Below are 24,292 nucleotides of genomic sequence, written 5' to 3'. Positions count from 1 at the left end.
TCCTAGCTTCTACAATAAATTATCACAAGATAAGAAAAATACTACATTTTCACTACAAAATACAGGAAATGCAAAATCTCAGTTGTTATTTTTTGGCATTAAATAGCTCAGCTGGATTGGAGGGACAGTAATTAGAAAGTATATCCAGTGGCTACAAAGGCATCAATTTCAATATCAAATATATCGTGTTACAGCAAAAAAAAAAAATTATATTTCTATTCAAATATGGAGTAGCAAAATAAATTTTAATACTTATCTTGCTTTCTAGCCCCAGACTTGCTGTTCTGGTAACGTTACTTTGAATACTAGTGGACCTTTTGCTTAGATAGGGAATGCAAGATAAGTTCTTCCCATGTATAGCCAGGCCTATTCAGAATAGCAGCACTAAGACCCCGAGGAAACAGAAATTCTTCTCTCTCTTCCAAGCAGATGACACCAGAATTCTTATTTTGCAAAAGTGACATACTTAAGTCTTTTCCTCTCAAAGTCATCTTAAGCTGCATTGCATTGCATATGCGTTCTTTGTTTACTTACCCTACTCCAGACCACCTGAAGAAGAAGCCAAATTAGGAGCACAGACACAGAAAACCAGCCCATGTTGTTATCCAGTCAACAGATGGATGGACAGAATTTCAGACCAACTTGGTTTTAAGACAGTAAATACCATAAATCAAAACCTTTGTCCTTTCATTAACTATTAACTTATATAACTTTTTCTTGCTCAGTAAGCAAATTCCATCATGACTATATTACAGTGACTATCATATACTTTAACTAGTTTTAAGCACCGCTGTGAGAAAAAATATTGGACACAAACTCAAGTACAGGATGAAATGGACACAAGCAAATGGAAACACAGAGGAAATGGATACATTGAAATACAGGAAATTCCATTTGAATATAAGAAAACCTTTTTTTATTCGAAGGGATTTTAAGCATTGGAGCTGGTTGCCCAGAGAAGTTGTGGAGTCTCCATCCTTGGAGATGGTCAAAACCCAACCAGACACAGCCCTAAGCAACCTGCTGTTAGCGGGGTTGTTGGACTAGGCGGTCTCCAGAGGTGCCTTCCCACCTCAACCGTCCTGTGATTCAGTGAATAAAACCTTTTGAACAACTGAAAGCTAGCAAGACTCTTGGCAAGACTCTTGTATTTTTTGACAGAAAATGAAAATAGGAAATGTGTGCACATAAAAATCTGTCAGCAACACTTTCAGTATCTTGCTGTTAGAAAAGGCAATGCCATTTCTATTGTTGATATGTGTGAAACACTGTATTTGTCACTAACTCAAATAATGTATTCTTCTGGATTACTTAAAAATTCCATAAATATTAATTTTTTTAATATCAGCGCCATTTTACTATCACTTCTGTCTGGTACTCTTTGGAGTTGTAGTTTCTTCCAACTTCAGCCATCTGGACCACTTACTAGCTGCCAGAGAGTGCTGAAATTGCCACAGTTTCTTCTTATGCTTAAACTGAAGGTACTTGTGGTAATTGTATGATCAGACTTGACTAACCTTTTACTTTCCCAGACCAACTACCTGGTTAGAATGTCATAAAAACTAAAAATGGCATTTAGATTTTCTATTGTAAATATAGACTCCTAAAACGAAGTGCATCTACACCAATACATGCAGCATGGGCAACAAACGGAGGAGCTGGAAGCCATTGTGCAACAGGAAAATTATTATATCGTTGCCATTAGAGAAACATGGTGGGATGACTCACACAACTGGAGTGCTGCAATGGATGGCTATAAACTCTTCGGAAGGGATAGGAAAGGAAGGAAGGAGAGGTCGTGGGGTAGACCTGTATGTTAGGGATTGTTTTGATTGTGTAGAGCTTAATGATGGTGACAATAGGGTTGGGTGTTTATGGGTAAGAATCAGGGGGCAAGGCCAGCAAGGCAGATATCATGGTGGGAGTCTGTTACAGACTGCCCAACCAGGATGCAGAGGCAGATGAAACACTCTATTAGCAGCTGGGAGAAGTCTCACAATCACTAGCCCTTCTTTTCATGGGGGATTTCAACTTACCCCATATCTGCTAGAAATACAATACAGCTGAGAGGGAACAGTCTAGGAGGTGCCTGGAGTGCGTGGAAAATAATTTCCTGACACAGCTGGTGAGGGAGCCAACTAGGGAAGGTGCGCCACTGGACCTACTGTTCGCAAACAGAGAAGGACTTCTGGGTCATGTGATGGTTGGAGGCTGTCTTGGTAATAGCAATCACTAAATGATAGAGTTTTTGATTCTTGAAGAAGTAAGGAGGGGGTCAGCGGAACTGCTACCTTGGACTTCCAGAGGGCAGACTTAGGCCTGTTTAGGAGACTGGATGACAGAGTCCCTTGGGAGGAATCCTGAAGGGCAAAGGAGTCCAGGAAGGCTGGACATTCTTCAAGGAAATCTTCAAGGTGCAGGAGCAGGCTGTCCCTATGTGCTGAAAGACAAGCTGGTGGGGAAAAAGACAGAAAAAACCAGAAAGCTTTGGGTGGAACTCAGGAAAAAAAAAGGAGAGTTTATGACCTTTGGAAGAAGGGGCAGGCAACTCAGGAGGACTATGAGGATGTCGTGAGGTTAAGCAGAGAGAAAATTAGAAAGGCCAAAGCCCAAGTATAACTTAATCTGGCTACTGCTGTAAAAGAATAAAAAATGTTTCTATAAATACATTAACAACAAAAGGAGGGCTAAGGAGAGTCTCCATCCTTTATTGGGTGCCAGGGGAAACATAGTGACAAAGGATGAGGAAACGGCTGAGGTGCTTAATGCCTTCTTTGCCTCAGTCTTTAATAACAATACCAATTGTTCTCAGGGGACCCAACGCCCTGAGCTGGACAACAGGGATGAGGAGCAGTTTGAACCCCCCACAACCCAAGGGGAAATGGTTAGTGACCTGCTATACCACTTTGACACACACAAGTCCTGATGGGATCCACCCAAGGGTACTAAGGGAGCTGGTGGAAGTTCTCACCAGGCCACTTTCCATCATTTATCAGCAGCCCTGGTTAACTGGGGAGGTCCCAGTTGACTGGAGGCTAATGAACGTGACACCTATCTACAAGAAGGGCTGCAAGGAGGATCCGGGGTATGACAGGCCTGTCAGTCTGACCTCAGTGCTGGGGAAGGTTATGGAGCAGATCCTCTTGAGTGCCATCATGCAGCATATAGAGGACAGCCAGGTGATCAGGCCCAGTCAGTATGGGTCTGTAAAAGGCAGGTCCTGCTTTACTAACCTGGTCTCCTTCTATGATGAGGTGTCCAGGTTAGTGGATGAGGGAAAGTCTGTGGATGTTGTTTAGCTGGACTTTAGTAAGGCTTTGACACCATTTCCCAAAGCACTCTCCTGGAGAAACTGGCTGCTCATGGCTTGTATGGATGTACTCTTCGCTGGGTAAAAAACTGGCTGGCTGGCCAGGCCCAAAGAGTTTTAGCGAATGGAGTTAAATCCAGTTGGCAGCTGGTCACAAGTGGTGTTCCCCAGGGCTCAGTACTGGAGCCATTTCTGTTTAGTATCTTTATCAACGATCTGGACAAGGGGATTGAGTGCCCCTCGATAGGTTTGCAGACAGCACCAAGTTGGGTGGGAGTGTTGATCTGCTTGGTAGGATGGTTTTGCAGAGGGACCTGGACAGGATGGATAAATGGACCAAGGCCAATGGTATGAGATTCAGCAAGGCCAAGTGCCGGGTCCTGCACCAGGGTCACAACAACCCCAGGCATCACTACAGGCTTGGGGAAGAGTGGCTGGAAAGCTGCCCAGAGTAAAAGGACCAGGGGTGGTTGGTCAACAGCTGGCTGAACATGAGCCAGCAGTGTGCCCAGGTGGCCAAGAAGGCCAACAGCATCCTGGCTTGTAGCAGAAATAGCATGGACAGCAGGATTAGGGAAATGGTTGTCCACCTGTGCTCGGCCCTGTGGTGAGGCCACACCTTAAGCACTGTGTTCAGTTTTGGGCCTCTCGCTACACGAGGGACATCAAGGTGCTGGAGCGAGTCCAGAAAAGGGCAATGAAGCTGATGAGGAGTCTAGAGAACAAGTCATATGAGGAGCCGCTGAGGGAACTGGGGCTGTTTAGCCTGGAGAAAAGGAGGCTGAGGGGAGACCTTATGGCCCCCTACAACTACCAGAAAGGAGGCTGTAGTGAAGTGGGTGTCAGTCTCTTTTCCCAAGTAACAAGCAATATGACAAGAGGAAATGGCCTCAAGTTGCACCAGGGGAGGTTTGGATTGCATATTAGGAAAAATTTCTTCACTAAAAGTGTTGTGAAGCATTGGAACAGGCTGCCCAGGGAAGTGGTTGAGTCCCCATCCCTGGAGGTATTCAAAAGACAGGTAGATGTGGTGCTTAGGGACATGGGTTAGTGGCGGATTTGGCAGTGCTAGGTTAAAGGTTGGACTTGATGATCTTAAAGGTCTTTTCCAATCTAAATGATTCTATGATTCAATGAAATGATTACGTCAAAATTAATAACATTTCTCATACTGTTCCAAGTATCAGAGCTGATAAGAAAGCTAATAAGAATGGGTTGTTCCTAAGTAATGAGGACACCAGAACAATTTCTTGACACTCAGATCCACACTTATTTCATTGCTGATCCATTGCGAAGTAGCAGCTGTAGATATTGTTGCTCTTATAATGTTAGGTTTTTTCTACAAAAGTAACAATAAGCATTGTAATCCTCTACCCACCAGTAATGATGTATCCATTGTTCTTAAATCAGTGATATTTGGGAGATTGAAACGCTATTTTGTCAAGATCTCTTCCGCGAGTTCAGCAGTCCTTGAATTCTGCACAGTTACCTTCAGCTGCTGGGAGAAGATGGTAGTTCTCCTTCTGGAGCCTCTCTAGGTTAGTTTGGTTATGTCCTCAATAACGAGTACTTCAAACCAACTGGAACAGATCCATACATTGAAACACGTTGTGCTAAGAGCCTGGCACCTATGCTGTACACATCTCAAAGGATTTTACTTCAGACTGGCTCTGATTTGATCCCAAGGGCTGGACAGCAAGTGGCAGCAACTGGACTGCATTAGGTGGGGATCTGAAGAACATATTCTGGTTTAGTTTCAAATCAAAGGAATTCAATTTGCACACTCCAAAATTGCTCTGTTATGGGAACTAAAGCATGGTAAGTGGGAATGGTAATGACGATAATACTTGCTTAAAAAAATACACCCTTGATCAAAACTAAAAGGCCAGTGTAGCTTCACCTGTTATTCCTTGATTACAGTACATTACAGGTGTTTTCTTGAGATGGTGGAATATGATGAACTCAAAGGAATAGCACATTTTGGTCTTACTACTTGGTGTTGGAGGAAAGGCTAAAAGCCTGTTTTTCTACTTCTTTGGTCCCTTTTACATGCAAACAATCAAAACAATCTGCTCTCCGTTCCCACATCCCCACTTCTAAGATTCATCAACCAGCACTGAGACCTCACACCAACCTCTTTGAAATTGGAGATAGGAGGATGATTTTCCTGTCCCAAAGAAGGGCTGTATGAACCTTTGTGTCAAGACCACCACTGCTCTCAGGACTGACTAAAAAGTGAATTACCCAGAAAAACACTAGAAGGTGTTGGAATTGGCGTATAGTAACACCAAATAGAGAAGACATCAAAGTTATATGCTAACCCTGCATTGTAAAATACAGTCTCTACACAGATTCTGCCTCCAATTCACACTGCTTTTTAACTAGTTAAACACAGAGATTTGACACCTCAACCAGTCATCTGGTATAATAAAACAAGCAACAGAAAGTTAAACAATATGTGAACAACAGAATGTCAGGACTTTTTATGCCAAGAACTCCTGCCTTAATTTCAGCGTCACCCATGAAGTAGCTAAATGTTTTTTTAACACATGTTGAGGAGAAAGTAATAGATGGGCAATCTTACGGAAGTTTTTATTCTATCTAATCATGCAAGATTGTTTCTACAGACCTTATCTACTTTTGTGATCACATTCTCTACAATGACAAACATCTTGCTTTATCACTGACTTACTGTCTGTTCAGGCAATGTACTTACCCCTTATTTTCCTTAAGGGTTTTGCTACATGACTCCTTGCATTTTTCTTTGAAGATGAAAAACACTATCACCATATCATACTCCTAAGACCAAGGCCCACAGTAAGAAATAACTGAGGATTACTGGAGATGAATTAGTAAAGGACAGTGCACCTTATTTGAATAGAAGGTGTGCATTTTCAGATGTACAAAAAGAATGGCAGTCTTAGATCTCGTCTTCATTCTACAGTTACTTGGCATAAAATAGCCAAAAGTAACGTCTGTTCTTTCTTGATACAGTCAGGGACCTGTGGAATTCAAGGACGTTATTTCTGTTATCATTTTGATCTGCAGATCATCGGTGTCCTGACTACAAGCTCTGTGTTTGAGGAAAAGTAAAAACATTAAACACAAAGCAGAAGGCGCAGGTCTTTAGCTTGTTAATTGCTTTTTCCTTTCTTGCAATTCTTTGCCTTGAACGTGTTTCACAACTTTTATGGGTGCTAAGCTATCTAATGAGCCCTGAGTAACTACAAGAGACACCTGCAAAATCTGAGCTTTTGCCAGTCAGTTACATTTCTCTCCCCACAGTTCCACACGCTCCCTTGCCGCTAGTAGAAGCAATGAAAAGGAAAGACAGCAGAACTTGATGCGGAGTTTGCTGCAGATTTGTTGCAGTGACCGCTAGGATCTCCTGCTGAGTTCACCTGGCCGGCACCTGGCAGATGGTGAGCACCACGGAGCAGAGAGCGTGTTCCCTTGGACAGGCACCGACCGTCTCTCTGTGTCGGCCCAGTAGCACTGTGGCCAGTGGGCACCACTGCAGCACAGGTGATCATAACACCGCAGTGCTCATTATCCCGCTGCCTTGTTGCAGAAGGAACATCCATCAGGCATCGCCCAACGCAGACAGGAAACAACACCTGCTTTTGTCTTCTTCGTAAAGCTACATCTGCAGATAATAAAATGGGAAGAGACAGTAACGGGAGCAAAGAGATTGGAAAGAATAAGTGGCGTACAGGAGAGCGAGAATGCTCTTTTTAAAAGCCAAAGGAACTTAAGTTCAAAATGCAATGTCAGTTAACTACAGAGAACCATAGAAACAACTAAAAATAGCTCTATACAGACAGAGATTTTCTAGCATTTCTTGTAGGTAGTTTCACATTTGAATAGGTTTGTTGATCTTCTGCATTTCAGCACAGATGCTTTGATAATTTTGCTATCGGTATCCTGCTCAGTGAACAAAGGTGATTCATGATTGCTTCTTGACATTTGGGTGGAACCTGACTGATCACGAGTTTCAATGTCAACTTCAAGTGATATGAATTCAGTAAATAATCTAGAAAAGTGCTGGCTTGTAGAGCATTATGTACCTCACTTAGCAGTGCTTATAGACCAAATATAGTAGGAGGATATTAAAACGGTGTATTATTCTCAGCAGATTGTTCCTCGCTCTGTCTCAAACTTCCTGCATTATCTTGCACAAATTAGTTTCACTTTTTCAGTTAATGTCCCAAACGGGGGTAACATTACAATAGTATCTCCTTGGCGATGAGGCAAAAGCACCAGTGAAGATAAGAGTTGTCAGATAAACCTGCAAGATAAGAGACCCTCAGTCAAATCCCAAAAGTTTCGAGTTGAACACCCAAGTATTTCAAGTCAGGAAACTCCAGTGTTCACAAACCTAGCAGGCGTCATATGGAATATAATGTAAAAAAGTGAAAATTAAAACAGATACCAAATCAAGTGTTCCATCTTCTTGCAGAGGAGCAAACGAGACAGGTTTGCTTTGATTAAGAGTTACCAAGAAAATGAAGCAGACCTCCAGTTTCCTCCCACGGCTTAGCTACAGGTAAATTAAAAAGGTTAAAAAAGCAAACAGCGGAAGCCAGGGTGTGTAACATTGCACCCCTTGCTGCCCATTGCCACTTCAGACAGGTACTTTAACAGTTACCCTTTCTTTTGTGTGAGAAAACAATGTTTCACAAATTAAATAATCACTCATACAGGATTACACCTCTCCCCCTTTCACAGGAATCTGAATCATGTCCACCATGTTTTTATACAAGCATATTTTATGACAAATATGAATCAGATTACAGTGTGGAACGAACCGTGACTGGTATGCGGCTACTAAAGCGGCTGTAGCTGGCCACTAAGTATCATGCCACTACAGAAGCATACTCCAGGGATACCTAGGTCTCTCTTGGGGTGACAGAGCGTGAGCCTTAGCTGGGGGAATTTCCGTCTTCATTCCAGAGACCTGTAGCAACCCCAAACTATTGCGCGCCCAGCCAAAGAACAACTTAAAAGACTTAAGCAATAGGCGGGGGTAATGAACCATACCTGTACTTGGCACCGGGCTGATCTCCTCCCCGCGGCAGCTGGGAAATGTAATTAGCGAGGTCGCTGGCGGGCGTGCAGTTTCAGAAAGCAAAAAGTCAAAATTCAGCCCCAGCCCTGTGGGCTCGGTGTCACCGAATGCGACAGTCCTCAGACGCCCCCGCGTGATTCCTACGCGCACTGCAACGCTGTGGCTTTAAAGACAACCTCCAAAAAAACGAGTTTGGGGAGGAAAAGGTCTGGCAAGTACACGGAGTTTGCATCAACACGTTACGTTTTATGTTCACTCGTGAATTGGGGTGACTCAGTTCTTCCCCGAGTGGAGTCCTAGGGGAACACAGCTTGCTTACCACAGATGAGAAGCCACGCAAGTAAACGGGTTAAGTTTGAGGTTTTCAAGTAAATTAGAAATATTCTTTCTGTAGATTGGAATGACCCCAGACAGTCTCTCAATCCCGAAAACATATAAAAGATTCGTTATGTTTTATGAAATGTAACAAATAGAAATCCCATATCTAAAAGTATCTCAGAGTACAACTACTTAGTGAACGATTATACTCATTTAGAGATGACCCGAAAATATTCAGTGCCCTCTTGTGGTTTGAATAATGAAAGAAGAAAAATTCGTAAGACAAAACTACTGAAGTTTGGACAGTCTCACAACTGAGGTGGCACATAAATCACACCTTCTGTGACACTACTGCCACAACTGGTACCCTGGAGAAAAAACCTACCATCATCCTACTGTTTTCTGTCCATGCCTCCAAAAACAGAGAACCTGATGCAAGGCTTTCGAGAAAACAAGTGCCTACTACTGTTAAAAAGCAGGTCTGCCTGAGATGCTTTTCTTTTTAAACATCATCCTAGTCTCTACAATACAAAAAAAAATACCTGCCCCTCGAAAAAAACCCAACAAAGTAAATGCTTCTAGCATTAAAAAAATAATAATAAAAAAAATCTGACTGGTGAGACGTTTAGATTCTTTCAAACTGCAAACACATTCTGAGAAACATAAACTCCTCCAAGCCATAGAAGTAAACATGGCAGGCGAACTCTGGAAATTATTGATGCGAAGTTTCTTAATTACTCTATTTATCCCTGAGGCTCACATCGGCCCCGAGATATTGAGGGTACAGCCAGAGGAGCTTATAAAACATACAGAATATGAGATAATACTTGGTAGCTAAGTAATATAATCTTAGCTATTTAATTGCTGATTACTTTAAAAGACAGAAAGGGGAGTGGGAGAGAAACAGCATAAACTTATGAGAATTGCTGTAGGGAAATACATACAGAGGAAAAAAGAGAGACAGAAACACAACAGTAGAGAAAGAATATAAAGTAATAGTAAGGAGCACTTTTCTCAGGGACTAAGCATCCTCATAAACTTAAGCAAGTTCATAAAAACAGTATTCTGTCACTAAGCCCTGGGAAATGACCTGCAGCTTCATGGAGCTGAGGAACACATCCTAAATGTACGCAGAGGATTGAAGGCAAAGATTTAAAATGGAATTAGATGCTTTCCACAAAACACATTTGGCAGTGATGACTTTTTCCGGGTTTTTTTGTGGTTTTGTTTTGGTTTGTTTTTTCAGTTCCCTAACAGTTCGGGGGATGGTGGGGGAATAAACATAAAATTTGTTTTCCTGGTTCTTTCTTTCTTGATCATGTCCACAAAAATAGAGATATATGACTGGGGTGGGGGGGAGGGGAGGGGAATAGAATAAGGCTGGTTAGGTCTGGAAAATAAAGAAACTGGTGGAAACTGATCCTTCCCAAAGTGGAGACTAAGAAACAGTACAGACCTACTTTACTTATGAGGGGGATAAAAAAGTCCATGCTCTGACCCTAGTAGGAGTCCGGTAATTCACTGGGAAGCATCATTTTTAACATCATTGAGAACTCTTCTCATGGTGAAGGCCCTGGATTTTGTCTCCTACGTGTTTTCAAACATACCCCGCAACAGGACACAAAAGAAACCTGGCATGTAGAGCAAGCTTGAATGCACACTGTTCTGAGAAGGGACTAGGTAGTGTTTGTACCCTCTCATTGCTAGTTTCTCCAATTCTAAAAGAACCCTGAAGACGCTTTTGTCAGATATTCTTGTAGGTCTGCTTGCCTACAATAAAACAATCTCGTCTGCCAGGTTCTGCAGACATTTCACAAATGGCACAGCATTTACAAGACATAGCAAAGTGCACAACTCTTAAGAGCATCTGTGAATTAGTGTGTCTGTTTCAGTATAACATTGGAACAGGCTGCCAGGGAAGTGGTTGAGTCACCATCCCTGGAGGTATTTAAAAGAGGGGTAGAGGTGGTGCTTAGGGACGTGGTTTAGTGGTGGTTTTGGCAGTTTTAGGTTAATGGTTGGATTCGATGGTCTTAAAGGTCCCTTCCAACCTAGACGACTCTATGATTCTATAAAACAAAAGATATGAAAAATATACTAGGTGTACTTTTTTACAGCAGAGTCCTCACAGACACATGTTTAAATCCCACCAGACTCAGAAGCCCCATCTCAAAAGAGGGACACAGGAATGCTTCCCAAATACAGAAAACCTTCTAGCCCTGACAACCCGTCAGAAGAGGACCTGGGTGCAAGTCTCCCTCTCTCCCTGGGAATGAAGCCCTGCCTTAGGACTGGAGCAGAACAAAGACGAGTTCTGCAGAGCTCACATATCCTATAACCAACATACTGCCAATGACAATTAGACACATTGAGCGCTTTCTCTCTAAATAATGAAATATGTATTGCTACAGTAAAAGAAAATGAAATGGAATCTCTAACAAAGGGCTTACAATCAGATTTACGAGATACAATAATCCATTTAGAGCTCAGAAAATTACATTCTAAGGGGAAAGAACAATAAACTAATAAAAAGCAGATTTACATACTTTCGCTATATTTCTAGCATTCAAAATAAGACATTAACTCAATTCATAACTGTATTATCATCTGTATGTCCTTAGAATGTAAAAGCACAAAAAATAACCACAGGGTTTTTCAGCTCAGAAATACAGGGCAGGACAAATCATCTAGATGCCACCTTGCTGGTCCAATACTGCACCCAGCCCAAACTTATTGACAATTCTTTCCTCAGAAAAACATTACCTCTTCTTAGTAAATCTACCTTTAAGTAACAAGGTTTTGCTATCAGTCCCACGTGTCACATACTCTTTCTCCTTTTAGGAGGTTATTTCTCCATTAATGACAGCAACATATGAACATGGAAGGCAGAAAAGAAGCATGAATGAGTTTTGCCCAACCTATCATCTTTTCTGCTCATGGAACTCTTAAGATGTGATGTAAAGTAACTCAGCTCATGAGAGGATCGTGAGCCACAACTCATCGGTTCCAGCAGGGTACATGCAATTCTAATCATTTAAAGCTTGAAGGCATACAACTGACCATGTACTTAAATTTAGAAAGCATCTGAAAGGAAGAAGTAGCATCAAGGGGACTGATCATCTTTATTATGCAACAGAGAGACAAACAGAAAATAAAATACTTTAATAGGAGAAAAAATAGAAGGTACAGTTCAAACATAATATACCATATTAAAACAATACACAATGCAATATGAACATGAAAACATTGTTAAACAGCAATCTTCTAGTAAAGATTGCATGTTTTGAGTACAAGCATCACCCATCACAAATACACAGCTTTTTGTGCATGTCTGCATTTCAGTGAGAAAGATCATGACCAGCAGCAGCATATTTAAATAGATTGTTTCATTTCCATTAAACGCTTACCTAGTGAATGTATTGGATGCAATCTCTTCATATTAAAAGTATAAAATCTTAAGCAAGGCAGCGCCTGCCAATACAGATTTTAACATATGCAAATAAAGAGGATAAACATTTTGCAAGGTCGGTTTTTTTTTTATATTGCATTTATACACATTTGTTGCTTTAAAAATGTGTATTCAAGTCTCTCAACATTTAAACATGACTAAAATGTTCAGCAACTATGCATCAAGTGACAACTAATTATTGCTATAGAAAAATTTGTTTCCCAGAGTTTTAAAATAGATGTAATTTCATTTGCAATTCTCAAGATATGTTCAAGTAATAGAAATATCTAGTTCCAGTGTCCATGAGGCATTCTGAATCTGTATTGGCTGTAGGCATTTATTGCCAGATCATATAAATATTTTATTGAATCTAAAAAAGTTAACCAAACTTACATATAACTATTAAAATCCTTAGGAAATGTATGCAGTAATAAAATCACCACGGTATGCATTTTTAGTTTAAAAAGCTAAAACTTTAGTATCAGGCTACCTTGAAATTCCTTTCTGTCAAAGTGCGCTATTTCATAGTCGGCTTTATAGAGGAACAGAGAAAGTAGAAAGTCCAAACAGCCTTTTCAGTGGAATCAGTGAACCACTCCAAATCAGTACGTGGTCACACAAGCACTAGAGCTGACAGACGAGTAAGAATACATGGGTAAGAGTACTGGGGGCAAACAGGGAAGTTCGAGTACAAGATCAAAGCGTGGCCTGCTGCCAAAATACTGTATTAAGCCAGTAACAAAATACAAGACACGTTAAGTTGTTACAAAAAGGATATCACCTTTAGACATTTCTGAAATAGCCAACTTTCTCTGTATTTCAACCGGTTATGCCTTCAGTAATGTTTTATACTCTTAAAAACCAGAAGATAGAAATAGCAAGTTACAGTGTATAGTGTTTCAGTTCCAACATTCAACATATTAGAACTAAGATTCAGTTCCAAAACCCATTACATTGCAGAACAAGGCATTTCAGCCTTACTAGTTTTGGAATAGGAAATATCCCAATATTCAAAGAATAATCAAAACCTCTATTCGGAGAGCAAATGAGAGCCAGGGCACAAGAAGCAGATTGTACTTTGTCTGCACAACTGATATTATTACACATAGGTCACCAACTAGACTAAGGAAATTACTGGGGATGTTCTCCACCACATGTACAATACCCATTAAGAACAGTAGTTTGACAATGGGCTATGGCGACACAGGATGAAGTCAGTCCTAAAAGGTATACATTCAGAACAGTCTCTATTTAAACCTACAAAATATAAGCTGTGCAGCTTGCTTTCCCCTTCTCCCCATTATAGTATTAAATAAAAGATTTTAAAGTTCTTTTACAAATGGACTTTCCATGTAAATTCAAAATTGCATTATTGCTCTGTTTTCTCCGATTTTAATGATGGTCTTCCTGGGAATGTGGAAATCTAGAACAGGAGTTCTTAAAATATGTTGGTACTATTTAAGAGCAAGTTTTTCTTGTAACTGTTTTTTCAAAGGCTTTGAATGCAGGAGATGTCCAAGTTTTAAACAGTCTTACTAAAATAAACAATTTCATTTTTCTGAGTGTTGGTGGGTCTGAAGCCAATTAGTTGTCTAGTTACGCAGCCTTCCATGAAAGACAGAACAGACCAAAATTTGAATTCCAATTCAACAACAGAAGTTCTTAAAAAGCTCCAACAAAATGAAAAACTAGCTGGTCACAGTCATATACCAAAAAAGTATACCCTTTGCAAGTCATCTTGAATTGCTCAGGAAGTGTGTCAGGGCACCATCTTCCTTAGTAGTTGGGAGTACAGGGAAAACACCTCACCCATAACTTTAGTAAGCAAGCATCCTATTTCAGTTATGATCCAAAAGGGGAAAAAATAGATGTAATTATTCCTAGGCAATGGCATCATTCTTTCTCAATGAAAGGTGAAAAAAATCTGCTCTGCGTTGTTGATCTATAGAAAGCAAGTCTTCTTATTTCTTAAGTTGTTGTTATTTTCATTTACATAGTAATGGTAAAAAACAAATCACAACATCAAATAAAATTTTGTCCTTGGTCAGGAGGAGAAAAGCAAATTAGTATCTCATAGATACCTTAGCAGATGACAGCTGAACTTGAAGAAACTCAAACTCAGCACTGCAACAGAGCATCTTTGCATGTCTTTCTAAAGATACTACTTTCTAAGTTGGTTTTGGTGAATTAAAATATCTGACATTAATAAAAGAAACTGTAATTAACAGAGTAGTAAAAGTTAGAGAAAATCAGGACAACAGTGAGAAGTTCCAAAAAGGTCCCTAATTCCACATGGACGGATCTCAGTAAAGGTGTGAAGTTTGATTTTCAGCAAAATCATTTATGAACAGTCCTTATGAGTGTGGAAAAAAGTTGAGCCTGAAAAGTGGTTACTGAATACCATTTGCATTAATATACACTTCAGATCACCAACAGCAACAATGTAATTTTTCTCTCGGATAATCAATAAGATGAAGAGTGGCGATACTTTAAAAGTTCACATGACAGGATTCTTGAACTGCGTTTTGGTATTGGGCTTCTTCATCAAGCTGAAGATTCTAAACAAAATGAAAACATCATCAAAATGGACAAATACTCAAGATATACCACAGTCCTTAGTTTAATCATTCATTTTCCACATTTCTACATAGGAATTGGCACCTAGATGAAGACTCTCCATCTTTATGTGTACTGGATGCTTGTTTACGTTACACAGTATCTTTTATTTAACCAAATACCAAGAGATACATGAGACAGGAGAAGAATCAGATGAGTGGGACAAGGCTCATTAAACAGAAGGGTCCATCTTCCCTCCCTGGCTCAATTACATTACAGAATAGCCAGCTCAGGAAAGCTGACTTGTGTCACACAGTTCTTGTAACAGGGCTTGCAACCAGCCATAACATCCTCCATTAATAAAAACAAAATGTGATCCCCAGACAACAGTAATCATAGATTGTTGAGAATATACTGCTTAAAATGAGAAAGCAAACATGTATCACAAGAGATGGATGGTAAGCCTGCTACTTTTGAAAAGCTATCTTCCAAGCTGCTAATATGTCAGAGTAACACACCTTTTTTGTGCAATTCTGGCAGCTTCCCCAAATCAGAATTCCAATCACCAGTTCTACATCCTCCAACATGCAAGATACACTGACGTTGAAGAACACAATCCCCTGTATCAGTCTCCTAGCTCTTCATGCCTTTGTCAGAGATCACTCAAAACAAAGAACAACATGCATCATCTTTGCCATCTCTAACCAGTAAGGCTGCCAATGCCCCAAATACTAAGCTCGTCCCACACAACGCTCAAGCAGTGTACCCCAAAGCCTGTCAAACTCTGTAGAAACTACAACACAAACTCTCCAGCTCTCTGGTCCCATATGCAGAATTCAACTGGTTGGTTTGACTTAAGATCCACTCAGTGACTACATCTGTGTATGTAGTTCTGCATCTACTCAAAGGTCATTTACTCAAACTGAGCCTGAAAGAAGGCAACCAGAACAATGAACGATTTAATGACACATCTTTTTTACATTCCAGCCTCTCCCGCAACATACTGTAAGAGAGGCGGTAGCAGCGATACCCACTAGTCAAGCTACACTTGGAGTTCTGAGAATTATGATTTAGTGTTTTCTGCCATAAAAGGTCAAAAATGACAATTAAACAGAGTAGCATCTATTTTATTTCCCCTAGAAGCAGCAGTAATAAACTGTTCTGGAGGAACAAATAGTTCAGATTGAGAACAGTAAGCTAAAGACTTAAGTGATCAGTTTGGAGCAGGGCTTGACTGTTGACAACACCTATTCCCAGTAGCACTTTGTGTTGATAATGGAAAGTTTAAGAACAGACAGGCCTACTTCTGAGTTCTGTACAGAGCAGGAACATAGCATGTCCAGAGCACAAACAAGTTCGGTACAAAATTTTTATTTGTCATTTTTATTTAGTGAAAATTACCAAGTTTCAATTTAGTGAAAATTACCAAAATTACCAAAAAGTTACCAGTTATTCCCCTACACATCAAAGAAGAAAAAGCTTACCACGAATTCTCCGTAGTCAAACCGATGTCTTAGATTTAGATGGCTAACAAGATTTCTAGTAACCTGGTTAGTATCTGCCCAAGGAAGTGATACACAAATAGGACAGATCTGAATTTGGAGGGGAAGGGGAAAGAGAGAGAATGAAAAAAAGTTATTGGTAATACAGAATGCATTAAAGACATGTTCTATAGGAATAACTAGTCTATTACTCATCCACTACCAAAATACAGTAAAGGTGTTCACATAAAATCAAAATTCTAAGTGTTCTTTTCCTCAACTGCATAACATTTAAAAAATACATTTCAACTTCCCAAATTTCTTAAGCGTTTCTCTTAGGAATGGGGGATTATCATGTCTGTCTGGCACTCTTTTTGTCAATTTCCATTGCTTAAAATTTAGAAAAGAAAGGGATTATTGCATCCTACTTATCGTTTGGGAGGATTTTCATACAAATGAGATCATCAAGTAAGCTGAAAGAAAAAAATAACACACCCTATACAGATGAAAAGGATAGAAAACCAAACAGATTTTCTCATTCCCTCCCTTTGATTACCTTAGATTACTTTTCAAGTAACTGTAGGTTTCACATGAAACAATAGTTATGTTATAAATGGGATTCCATAGAATTACTAAATGAAGAGAAGTAAGTATCAGGCTTAAAAACTGAGCTTGTTTCACATCAAGATAAGTAAGACAGCTAGGTCAGAAATGCCTTAGAACTGACGAGAAGCCAGACAAGGAACATTTTCAAATGAAATGTTTCTTAACTCCTCAAGTTAAATAATGCACTGCATTAAGTGTATTGTCTTCCTCAGATCACAGTGATCTTTACAGATATAGACTACCTACTGCACATTTAAAGTTGTTCACATAATTATAATGAAAGTAGCTTAAGCAGCATACATAAGCAACTCTACTTACTACAGGAACTATCTGATAAAGATGTCTATTATTACAGTGATCCAGCAAACGTTGTCTGGTAAAATTGGACTCCTGACATAGGGGGCATTTGAAGGTTGGATGTCCACTGTAAACAGAAACACACAGTATTAAACAGAAAAGAGAGTTTTAGAAGTAGTATTACAGAAAGCTTAATTCATCTGTTATCTTGTCATTATTTTCCCTTATTTTGATAACAAAAGAAACCCCCACCCTCACTGACATAATAGTGGATCTAATGGAGTTCCACTGCTATTTCCAAATTGCAATTTTAAAGGACATTTATTACTTGTATACCTAAATGCATTCTTCTGAGACTTGGACTTTAGAAAATTTTTGTTCCAATTGCAAATGCACCCTGTTCTTACTTACTGGTAACATCTTTTTAAAAGTTCAAATCCTTCAGTACAGTACTGAAAAAAACAAATTCTAACATACAGATACAAATGTAGAGAAACTACAGGGTGTTCTTTTTTAATACCACTTGTTGTAGGTGGTTGCGGGGTTTTTTTTTCAAGTTAGTAGAAGCTCACACTCTGATTGTCTGATCTATTTTAATAGTAACTATAGAAAAATAAGCAGCCTACCTTGTTTCTCCTTGAAGTATTTGATTATTAGCCATCTCGCCATTATCAGATATTGCATCACTCCTGCTACTTTAAATGAAGAAAAAAAAAAAAAAACAATGAAAACTGAGATTATTTTACTCCACTATTAAATTTTTTAGAAGTTTAATAGTAACAGGGGAAAAAAAGATATATATGTATTTTTAAGTTCCATGAATTTCAAGGCAAAATATGTAAGGGCACATATCTTAACTCTCACAACTTTTCCTTTGGATCAAGGTATGTCTTAGTATTTAGTTACCATGGTGACCCTTGGTGGAATACTACACAACTTTATAGGAAAGTGGTACATGAGACAACAGACATTTAGTCAACAAGAATGGTAATGCAGATTACAGCCAAGTAGCTCAACTGGCATTATGAACTACGTGAATGTAAAGAAAGGTAGCCCTTTTAGTTTTTTGACTTATAACTATATAAATAGGTATTCAACTGCCATGTGCTTACACAAATAATTTACAACTTTCAACTAAGCAAGGTAAATTTTCTTATGCTGTGCACAAAATAAAGTCTTTCCTAAAGTAAGAGTGGCAGACAGGAACATTTTAGAAACAAAACTTGGCCATAAGTGCATCTCTAGCTAAGCCAGAAGAAACTGCTCAGACATGCTGCTCATCCTAAGAACATGAATATTTACAGTCACAAATCTGGTCATGGTACATTTTTTATACTTCTGTAATATTGTAAGTACAAGTATTTTACTGTGGCATAGTCAATAAATACTGATATAACAGTATCCAGACACTTTGGTGAAACATGAAATGGAATGGAATATTTGAATTGGAAGGGACCTACAACAATCCTCTAGTCCAGCTGCCTGAACAATTCAGGGCTGACCAAAAGTTAAGCCATATTATTAAGGGCATTGTCCAAATGCCTCTTAAACACTGACAGTCTTGGGGCATCGACCACCTCCCTAGAAAGCCTGTTCCAGTGTTTGACCATCCTCTCCGTAAAGAAATGCTTCCTAATGTCCAGTCTAAACTTCCCGCGGCACAGCTTTGAGCCATTCCAACATGTCCTATCATTGGATACCAGGGAGAAGAGATCAGCACCTCCCTCTCCACTTGCCCTCCTCAGGAAGCTGTAGAGAGCAATGAGGTCACCCCTCAGCTTCCTTTTCTCCAAACTAGACAAGCTAAAGTCTTTAACTGCTTGTTTTGGGCCATGCCTTCCAGCCCTTTCACCAGCTTTGTTGCCCTCCTGTGGACACACTCAAGGACCTTCACATCCTTCTTAAATTGTGAGGCCCGGAACTGCACACACAGTACTCAAGGTGATGCTGCACCAACGCCGAATACAGCAGGATAATCACCGCTTTTGACCAGCTGGTCATACTGTGTTCGATGCACCCCAGGATGCAGTTTGCCCTCATGGCTGCCAGGGCACACTGCTGGCTCATATTGAGCCTGCTGTTGACCAGCACCCCCAGATCCCTTTCTGCAGGGCTGCTCTACAGCCACTTCTCTCCCAGTTTATACTTGTGCTCGGCATTACTCTGTTCTAGGTACAGAATCCAGCATATCAACTTTTTAAATTTCATCCCAATGGTCCAATCTATCTAGATCCCTCTGCAAGGCCTCCCATCCCTCCAGAGAGTCAACAGCGCCTCCCAGTTTGGCACCATCAGCAAACTTGCTAATGGTGCATTTAACTCTTGCATCCATACCACCGATAAATATATTGAACAGGACTGGCCCTAGAACTGAACCCTGAGGTGGTGGTGACCACTGGTGACTGGTCACCAGCCAGATGTAGCTCCATTCACTACAACCCGTTGAGCTCTGCTCTTCAGCCAGTTCTTCACCCAGCACACCGTGAACCCGCTCATCCCACAGCTGGACAATTTGTCCAGCAGGACGCTGTGAGGGACAGTATCAAAAAACTTACTAAAATCCAGAAAAACTCTATCCACCTCCTTCCCTTCATCCACTAGGCAGATGCCCTTATCATAGAAGGATAACAAATTAGTTAAACAGGACTTTCCCTCTGTGAACCCATGCTGACTGTGCCTGATGACTGCATTATTCATTAAATGTCTTTCAATAGTACTCAGTATAATCGTCTCCGTAATTTTCCCAGGAACATTGCTGCAACTAGTTCTGCTAACAGCTTAAAGTTCCACTTTCAATATATTGATGGGTTGAAAACCAAACACAGAGAAGTTCAGACTGCTAAAAATAGAAAATAGATGTCAAAAGAAAGTAAATAAAGGACAGGCTATATATAATAAAGCTCTGTGAGACTAATATGTAAAACAGGTCTTCAAAAATAAGCAGAAATCCTCAACCAAACCAAATACATCAGTGAGAAGATATGAAAAAGGTTCTTTAGCTTTACTGCCTGAAAAACAAATGGTAAGTGGCATTTATATTTTATGGGGTGTAACATACTGGAGTTCCTTATACGTTTCATAAAAGATCAGTTCAAAATAAATTCAATCAGAAAGCAAAAGCTTGCACAGTAATATTTTGAAACAGGATACCCACTGAAACAGACTTAGGGAAGGGGGGGAGGTGGGGAATAAAAAGAGAAGAAAACTTCCCTGTGACTAAATATTACGAAATTTGTTACAAAGTAAACTGCTAAAATGCTGTCAAGGCAGTTAAAGTAAGCTGCAAATACTATATGCTTTTTAGGAGAGTCCCTAGAAGACATTCCAAACCATCACGTAGAAAGGTTTTCTTCTGTTTGCTAAGAGTAAAGAAAAAGACCTGGAAAAACTGTCATTTTCTGAAGCACTAAGTACGGACAATAATTATTGCAAAAAGAAGGCATGCCCTGGAAAAAAAATACTTTCCTTTGGGTGTGGGGGGAGAAGAAGATGCATTGTTATACATAAAACACCCTGATTACCTGTTCCCTGTTGAATCTTGGGAAATCTGTAAGTTTGGAATAATAGAAGAAACACCATATTCATCCTGATACTTCTTACACGTTTTATAATGCTGTCTCATCCACGAAAATCTAACCTGCAAATGAAATGCCAAATTATTGAAATTATACTAACCAATCCAGGGATAGAAGGAAGAGAAATTTCTGCCAACAGAAAGCAATGCATGCAGGGATTATTTAGACAACATATGCAGAAGAAACCAGAACTTGCGTCTCCCCTCTCAGCATGAACACTTTCTTCCCCAATGGGAGATCTTCGTTTCCTTTTTCCATAGAGCCTGTCACCCTGTGAGACTGGAAAACGTGCCTACGCCCCAAATCCCCCACAGCCAAGCAACTGAGAGTGCTCTCTCGGGCATAAAAGATGTAAGTAAAGTAAACTCCATTTAACTGAAACAAAGTCACAGGAACTACACCTCCCAGATCCAGGATCAATGACTGATGAGCTACGACAGAGAGGGGCCGTGAGGATGGGATAAGCAATACTGCTCCTTCAGTCTTCTCTGGTTTGCTGTTACCTTGTGCAGAGCAAAGTCTTTTTGCATTACATGTGTTCTGAGAATACAGAACTTTTCTGAGAGGAAAAAAAAAGGAAAAGAAGCGGGGGGAAGCCTATCCAGCTTAAATGCAAGGAAAGACAATGAGTTGCTCGGATTTGTCAGAAGGCCGCAGTGCTGGGCATGCCCTAAATCAGAATTTCAGGTCCAACAGCACTGTCAGAAAGTGCTTAACAGGTTTAGGGGCTGAACAAGATCACATCTCATGCACCTGTGCCTAAATTCTATTAGGGTTCTTCTGGAGATCCATTTGGTTCTTCCTTCCAGTTTACCAACTCACTATTGTTTCTTTCTCCCAGCTTTTCATCCTAATGAATCATGTGGAACAAAGCAAGCGACTCAGCTTTCCACTAGTGCTAATCTTCACATTGGGAGAACGAAGTCCCAGGTGAAATGAAACGAACACAAAGACAACTACCTGGATTTGATGCAATTTGATGTAAACAAAACGTGTAGCTGAAATCCTGCATCCATTTATACCAGAAGAGAGATTACTCTTGATTTCAGTGGGGGTCAAGATTTCACCCAATGTTCTGAAAATAATGACCCCTTTACAAAGGGAACAGAAGGAACATAGACTGATGGGGCAGGGGGAAATTACATATGATTTAATGTACACCAAGAGTAATCAACCTATATTTTTTGGTTTTAAATTAAATTTTACAGTAGCTGCTCTAAGCACTTTCATTTCCACAGTGAAAGTTTCTGAGCTTTGCCATGTATCTGCAACTTTCAGTTGTCTAAATTTTCTTTTGCCAGTTTTATAGCTATACCCAGTTTTCGCATTGTTTTGGAGAAAAACTGGCACTCGACTTAAAAAGTCCTTATAGACAATACAAGATCCTCTTTCAGTTTACATCTGTTAGACATATCTAGCAGGCACTCCATGCCTAGCATATGCACAAGCCATACAAAGCTAAATTCAAACTAATATAGGCTCTTTAGTTCCAAGACAAGAATGACACACAGTAAAATTGTGTCTTGGTAAAAAATAAGAACAATTTATCCAACTTTTTGTAAAGTTTTACTCTACCTGCTTCTCACAGCATCTACAGCCCCCAGAAGCTTTCTTCATACTGTTTTCAACATCTAGAGCCCTTTTGGGATACGTTCTTTCTTTTTTAGTCACGCTCCCCCGGCAGAGAGGACAATGTGTTCCACTTTCTCTGATAGCTGTCAAGAAGCACTTCCTGCAAAACCTAAATTGAAAAGTTACCACAAACACAGGTTAGCAAAGAGAAGAGAGTTAGATACTTTGTCCTTGAAGAGATCAGGGTGATTATTAGGGGTAAAAAAAAAAAAAAAGATATATATCAGAATAATAGTCTACTGAGTAGAAATCTTTATATAATATATATATAATAAGCAAATAATATATAATAAGCAAAATGAAATAATGGTGCTTACAAAGAAGTATACGGAAATTAGGGGAACTTGGCAATGCACTTTAGGTAAAGATCTTACTACTTATTGACTAGTATTCCTGAACCGTATACTGGATTGATCATTAATGAGATATGAAATGGTGTAGCAGGCACGTGATACTGGAAAATCTTATCAGAGTAACTCCTGTTTATTGTCCTTAAGCGGAGCCAAAAATACTGCAAAGCTTAATTTAGTATGCGTCCCCAAAGACCTTAGTTCAACAGCTTTTGCCGTTCTCTCACTTTCTTTCCTCGCGTGCCAACTGCCAAAGCTATTTTGTTTTCCTTTTTCTACAAAGTAGCGCTTTGCAATCCAAAACTGCTCTGAAAAACGCCAAACAGATGAACTGAAGAGAGCCAGCAGCTAAGCTATGGTCCTTGTTTGAAAACGAAGAGGAAATTAAGAAGTTAAAAAAGGCGAGTTAGGTTAGGTGTGTGAGGCGTCTCCACCGGCTGTGGAACCCGGGCCACCACCGAGCAGACAGCCGGGGGCTTGCTCCAAGGGCCGCCCTTCCTGTCTGACCCCTCCTCACCGCTGGCTACAAAAGAAGGAGGCGAGGGAGGGCAGGCTGGGGCACCGCTTGGCATGCACCCCTCGAAGCCAGCTCTCGGTAGCGGCGGCGGGTCAGCCCCCGAGGTGACAACGAGCTCCGCGGTCCCCCGGTGCGGCCGGCTCCGGGCCGAGGGTCTGCGCCCTGGGGATGGGGCTGGGGGCAGAGAAGTGAAAGGCGGAGAACCGGCAGTAAAAGGCTTGTGAAGGGAGCCGGGGGGGGGGGGAGGTGGGGGTGGTACGGGAGGGCTCGGCGGGGAGGAATACCCACACGTGCTGGCAGTTCGCGGTCCTCACGGGCGTTTTGAACACCTCCTGGCAGACGGGACAGTAAAAATCATCCTCGCTGAAGCACGCCGCTGTCGCCGCGGCGGCTCCCTCGGCCATGGCAACACGTCAGGGCCTCTTCGTGCGGGAGCGGGGACCCGGAACGAGCCCCGCCCTGGCGAGACGACCTCCGCTCCGCTCCCCGCCGGACGCGGCAGCGGGGTGGAGGGAGCCGGGGGTGCGGGAGAAGATGGCGGGTGGGCACCTGGCGCCAGGTGGGAGGCCGAGGCTGCGGCGGAGGCGGTGGGGGAGCGGGCCCGGCCTGCGCGCCGCTCGCCCCGCCTCCCCGGCCCGGCTCCCCCCCTCCCCGGCCCGGCAAGCGCCCCCGCCCCGCGCTCTACCTGGCTGTGCCCGGGGAGGGAGGGAGCGAGCCGCGGCGGCGGCTACCGCCTCCTCCCAACGGGCCCAGCCGCAGCTCCGGCCGGGCTCCCGGTGGTACCCACGCCCCGCCGCCACCGCTCTCCCGGGGGTGGGCAGGGGCGGGACCGGGGCTTGGGTTTCCATGGCGATCGCCTGCCCGGCCCGCCGGGGGCTGCTATGACACGGCGGGGCGGCCTCCCTCCGCTCCGCCCTGCCCTGCCCGGGAGGCTTTCCCGCTCCGCCTACCCGCTCTCCGCCGGCCTCACCACCCTCCTGGGCCCCGCCGGCGCCGCGCACCTCCCCTTCCGCGGGCGCCTGGGGCCTGCGGGCGCCGCCGGGAAGGGCCGAGGGCCCGGCGGCGGCTGGGGGGGCGGCCCGCTGTGGCGGCAGGCGGTGCCGCCCCTCAGCTTATGTCCACCGGGGCCGGTCC

General features: G+C 41.7%; 1 protein-coding gene across 2 annotated transcripts; it reads right to left on the bottom strand.

The window, feature by feature from the left end:
- Window positions 1-11,799: 11,799 nt before the first annotated feature.
- Window positions 11,800-23,795, bottom strand: RNF138 (ring finger protein 138). 2 transcript variants are annotated; one of them, XM_074576915.1, is made up of 7 exons: window positions 23,447-23,795; window positions 22,235-22,400; window positions 20,606-20,721; window positions 17,711-17,779; window positions 17,106-17,211; window positions 16,185-16,292; window positions 11,800-14,702 (listed from the first exon to the last, which is right to left on the bottom strand). In XM_074576915.1, the coding sequence occupies exons 1-7, from the start codon at window positions 23,560-23,562 to the stop codon at window positions 14,634-14,636; spliced, it is 750 nt and encodes a 249-aa protein (XP_074433016.1). In that variant the 5' UTR covers window positions 23,563-23,795; the 3' UTR covers window positions 11,800-14,633. The 2 variants fall into 2 exon arrangements, with proteins under 2 accessions (XP_074433016.1, XP_074433017.1); XM_074576916.1 differs by having other exon boundaries at window positions 17,711-17,776; window positions 23,447-23,788.
- Between the last annotated feature and the right edge of the window lie 497 nt (window positions 23,796-24,292).

Source organism: Larus michahellis, chromosome 2, assembly GCF_964199755.1.
Source record: "Larus michahellis chromosome 2, bLarMic1.1, whole genome shotgun sequence".
Taxonomy (NCBI): Eukaryota; Metazoa; Chordata; class Aves; order Charadriiformes; family Laridae; genus Larus; species Larus michahellis.
The sequence above is the reverse complement of the archived record's forward strand: the minus strand, read 5'-3'. Positions and strand labels throughout refer to the sequence as shown.

Coding starts and splice junctions, on each gene's coding strand:
- RNF138 (XM_074576915.1), bottom strand. CDS start 23,562: ATGGCCGAGGGAGCCGCCGCGGCGACAGCGGCGTGCTTCAGCGAGGAT. Junction 17,780..20,605: donor CAAGATTCAACAGGGAACAG/GTAATCAGGGTG, acceptor CTTCATTTAAAG/TAGCAGGAGTGATGCAATAT. Junction 14,703..16,184: donor TTGACTACGGAGAATTCGTG/GTAAGCTTTTTC, acceptor CATTTTGTTTAG/AATCTTCAGCTTGATGAAGA.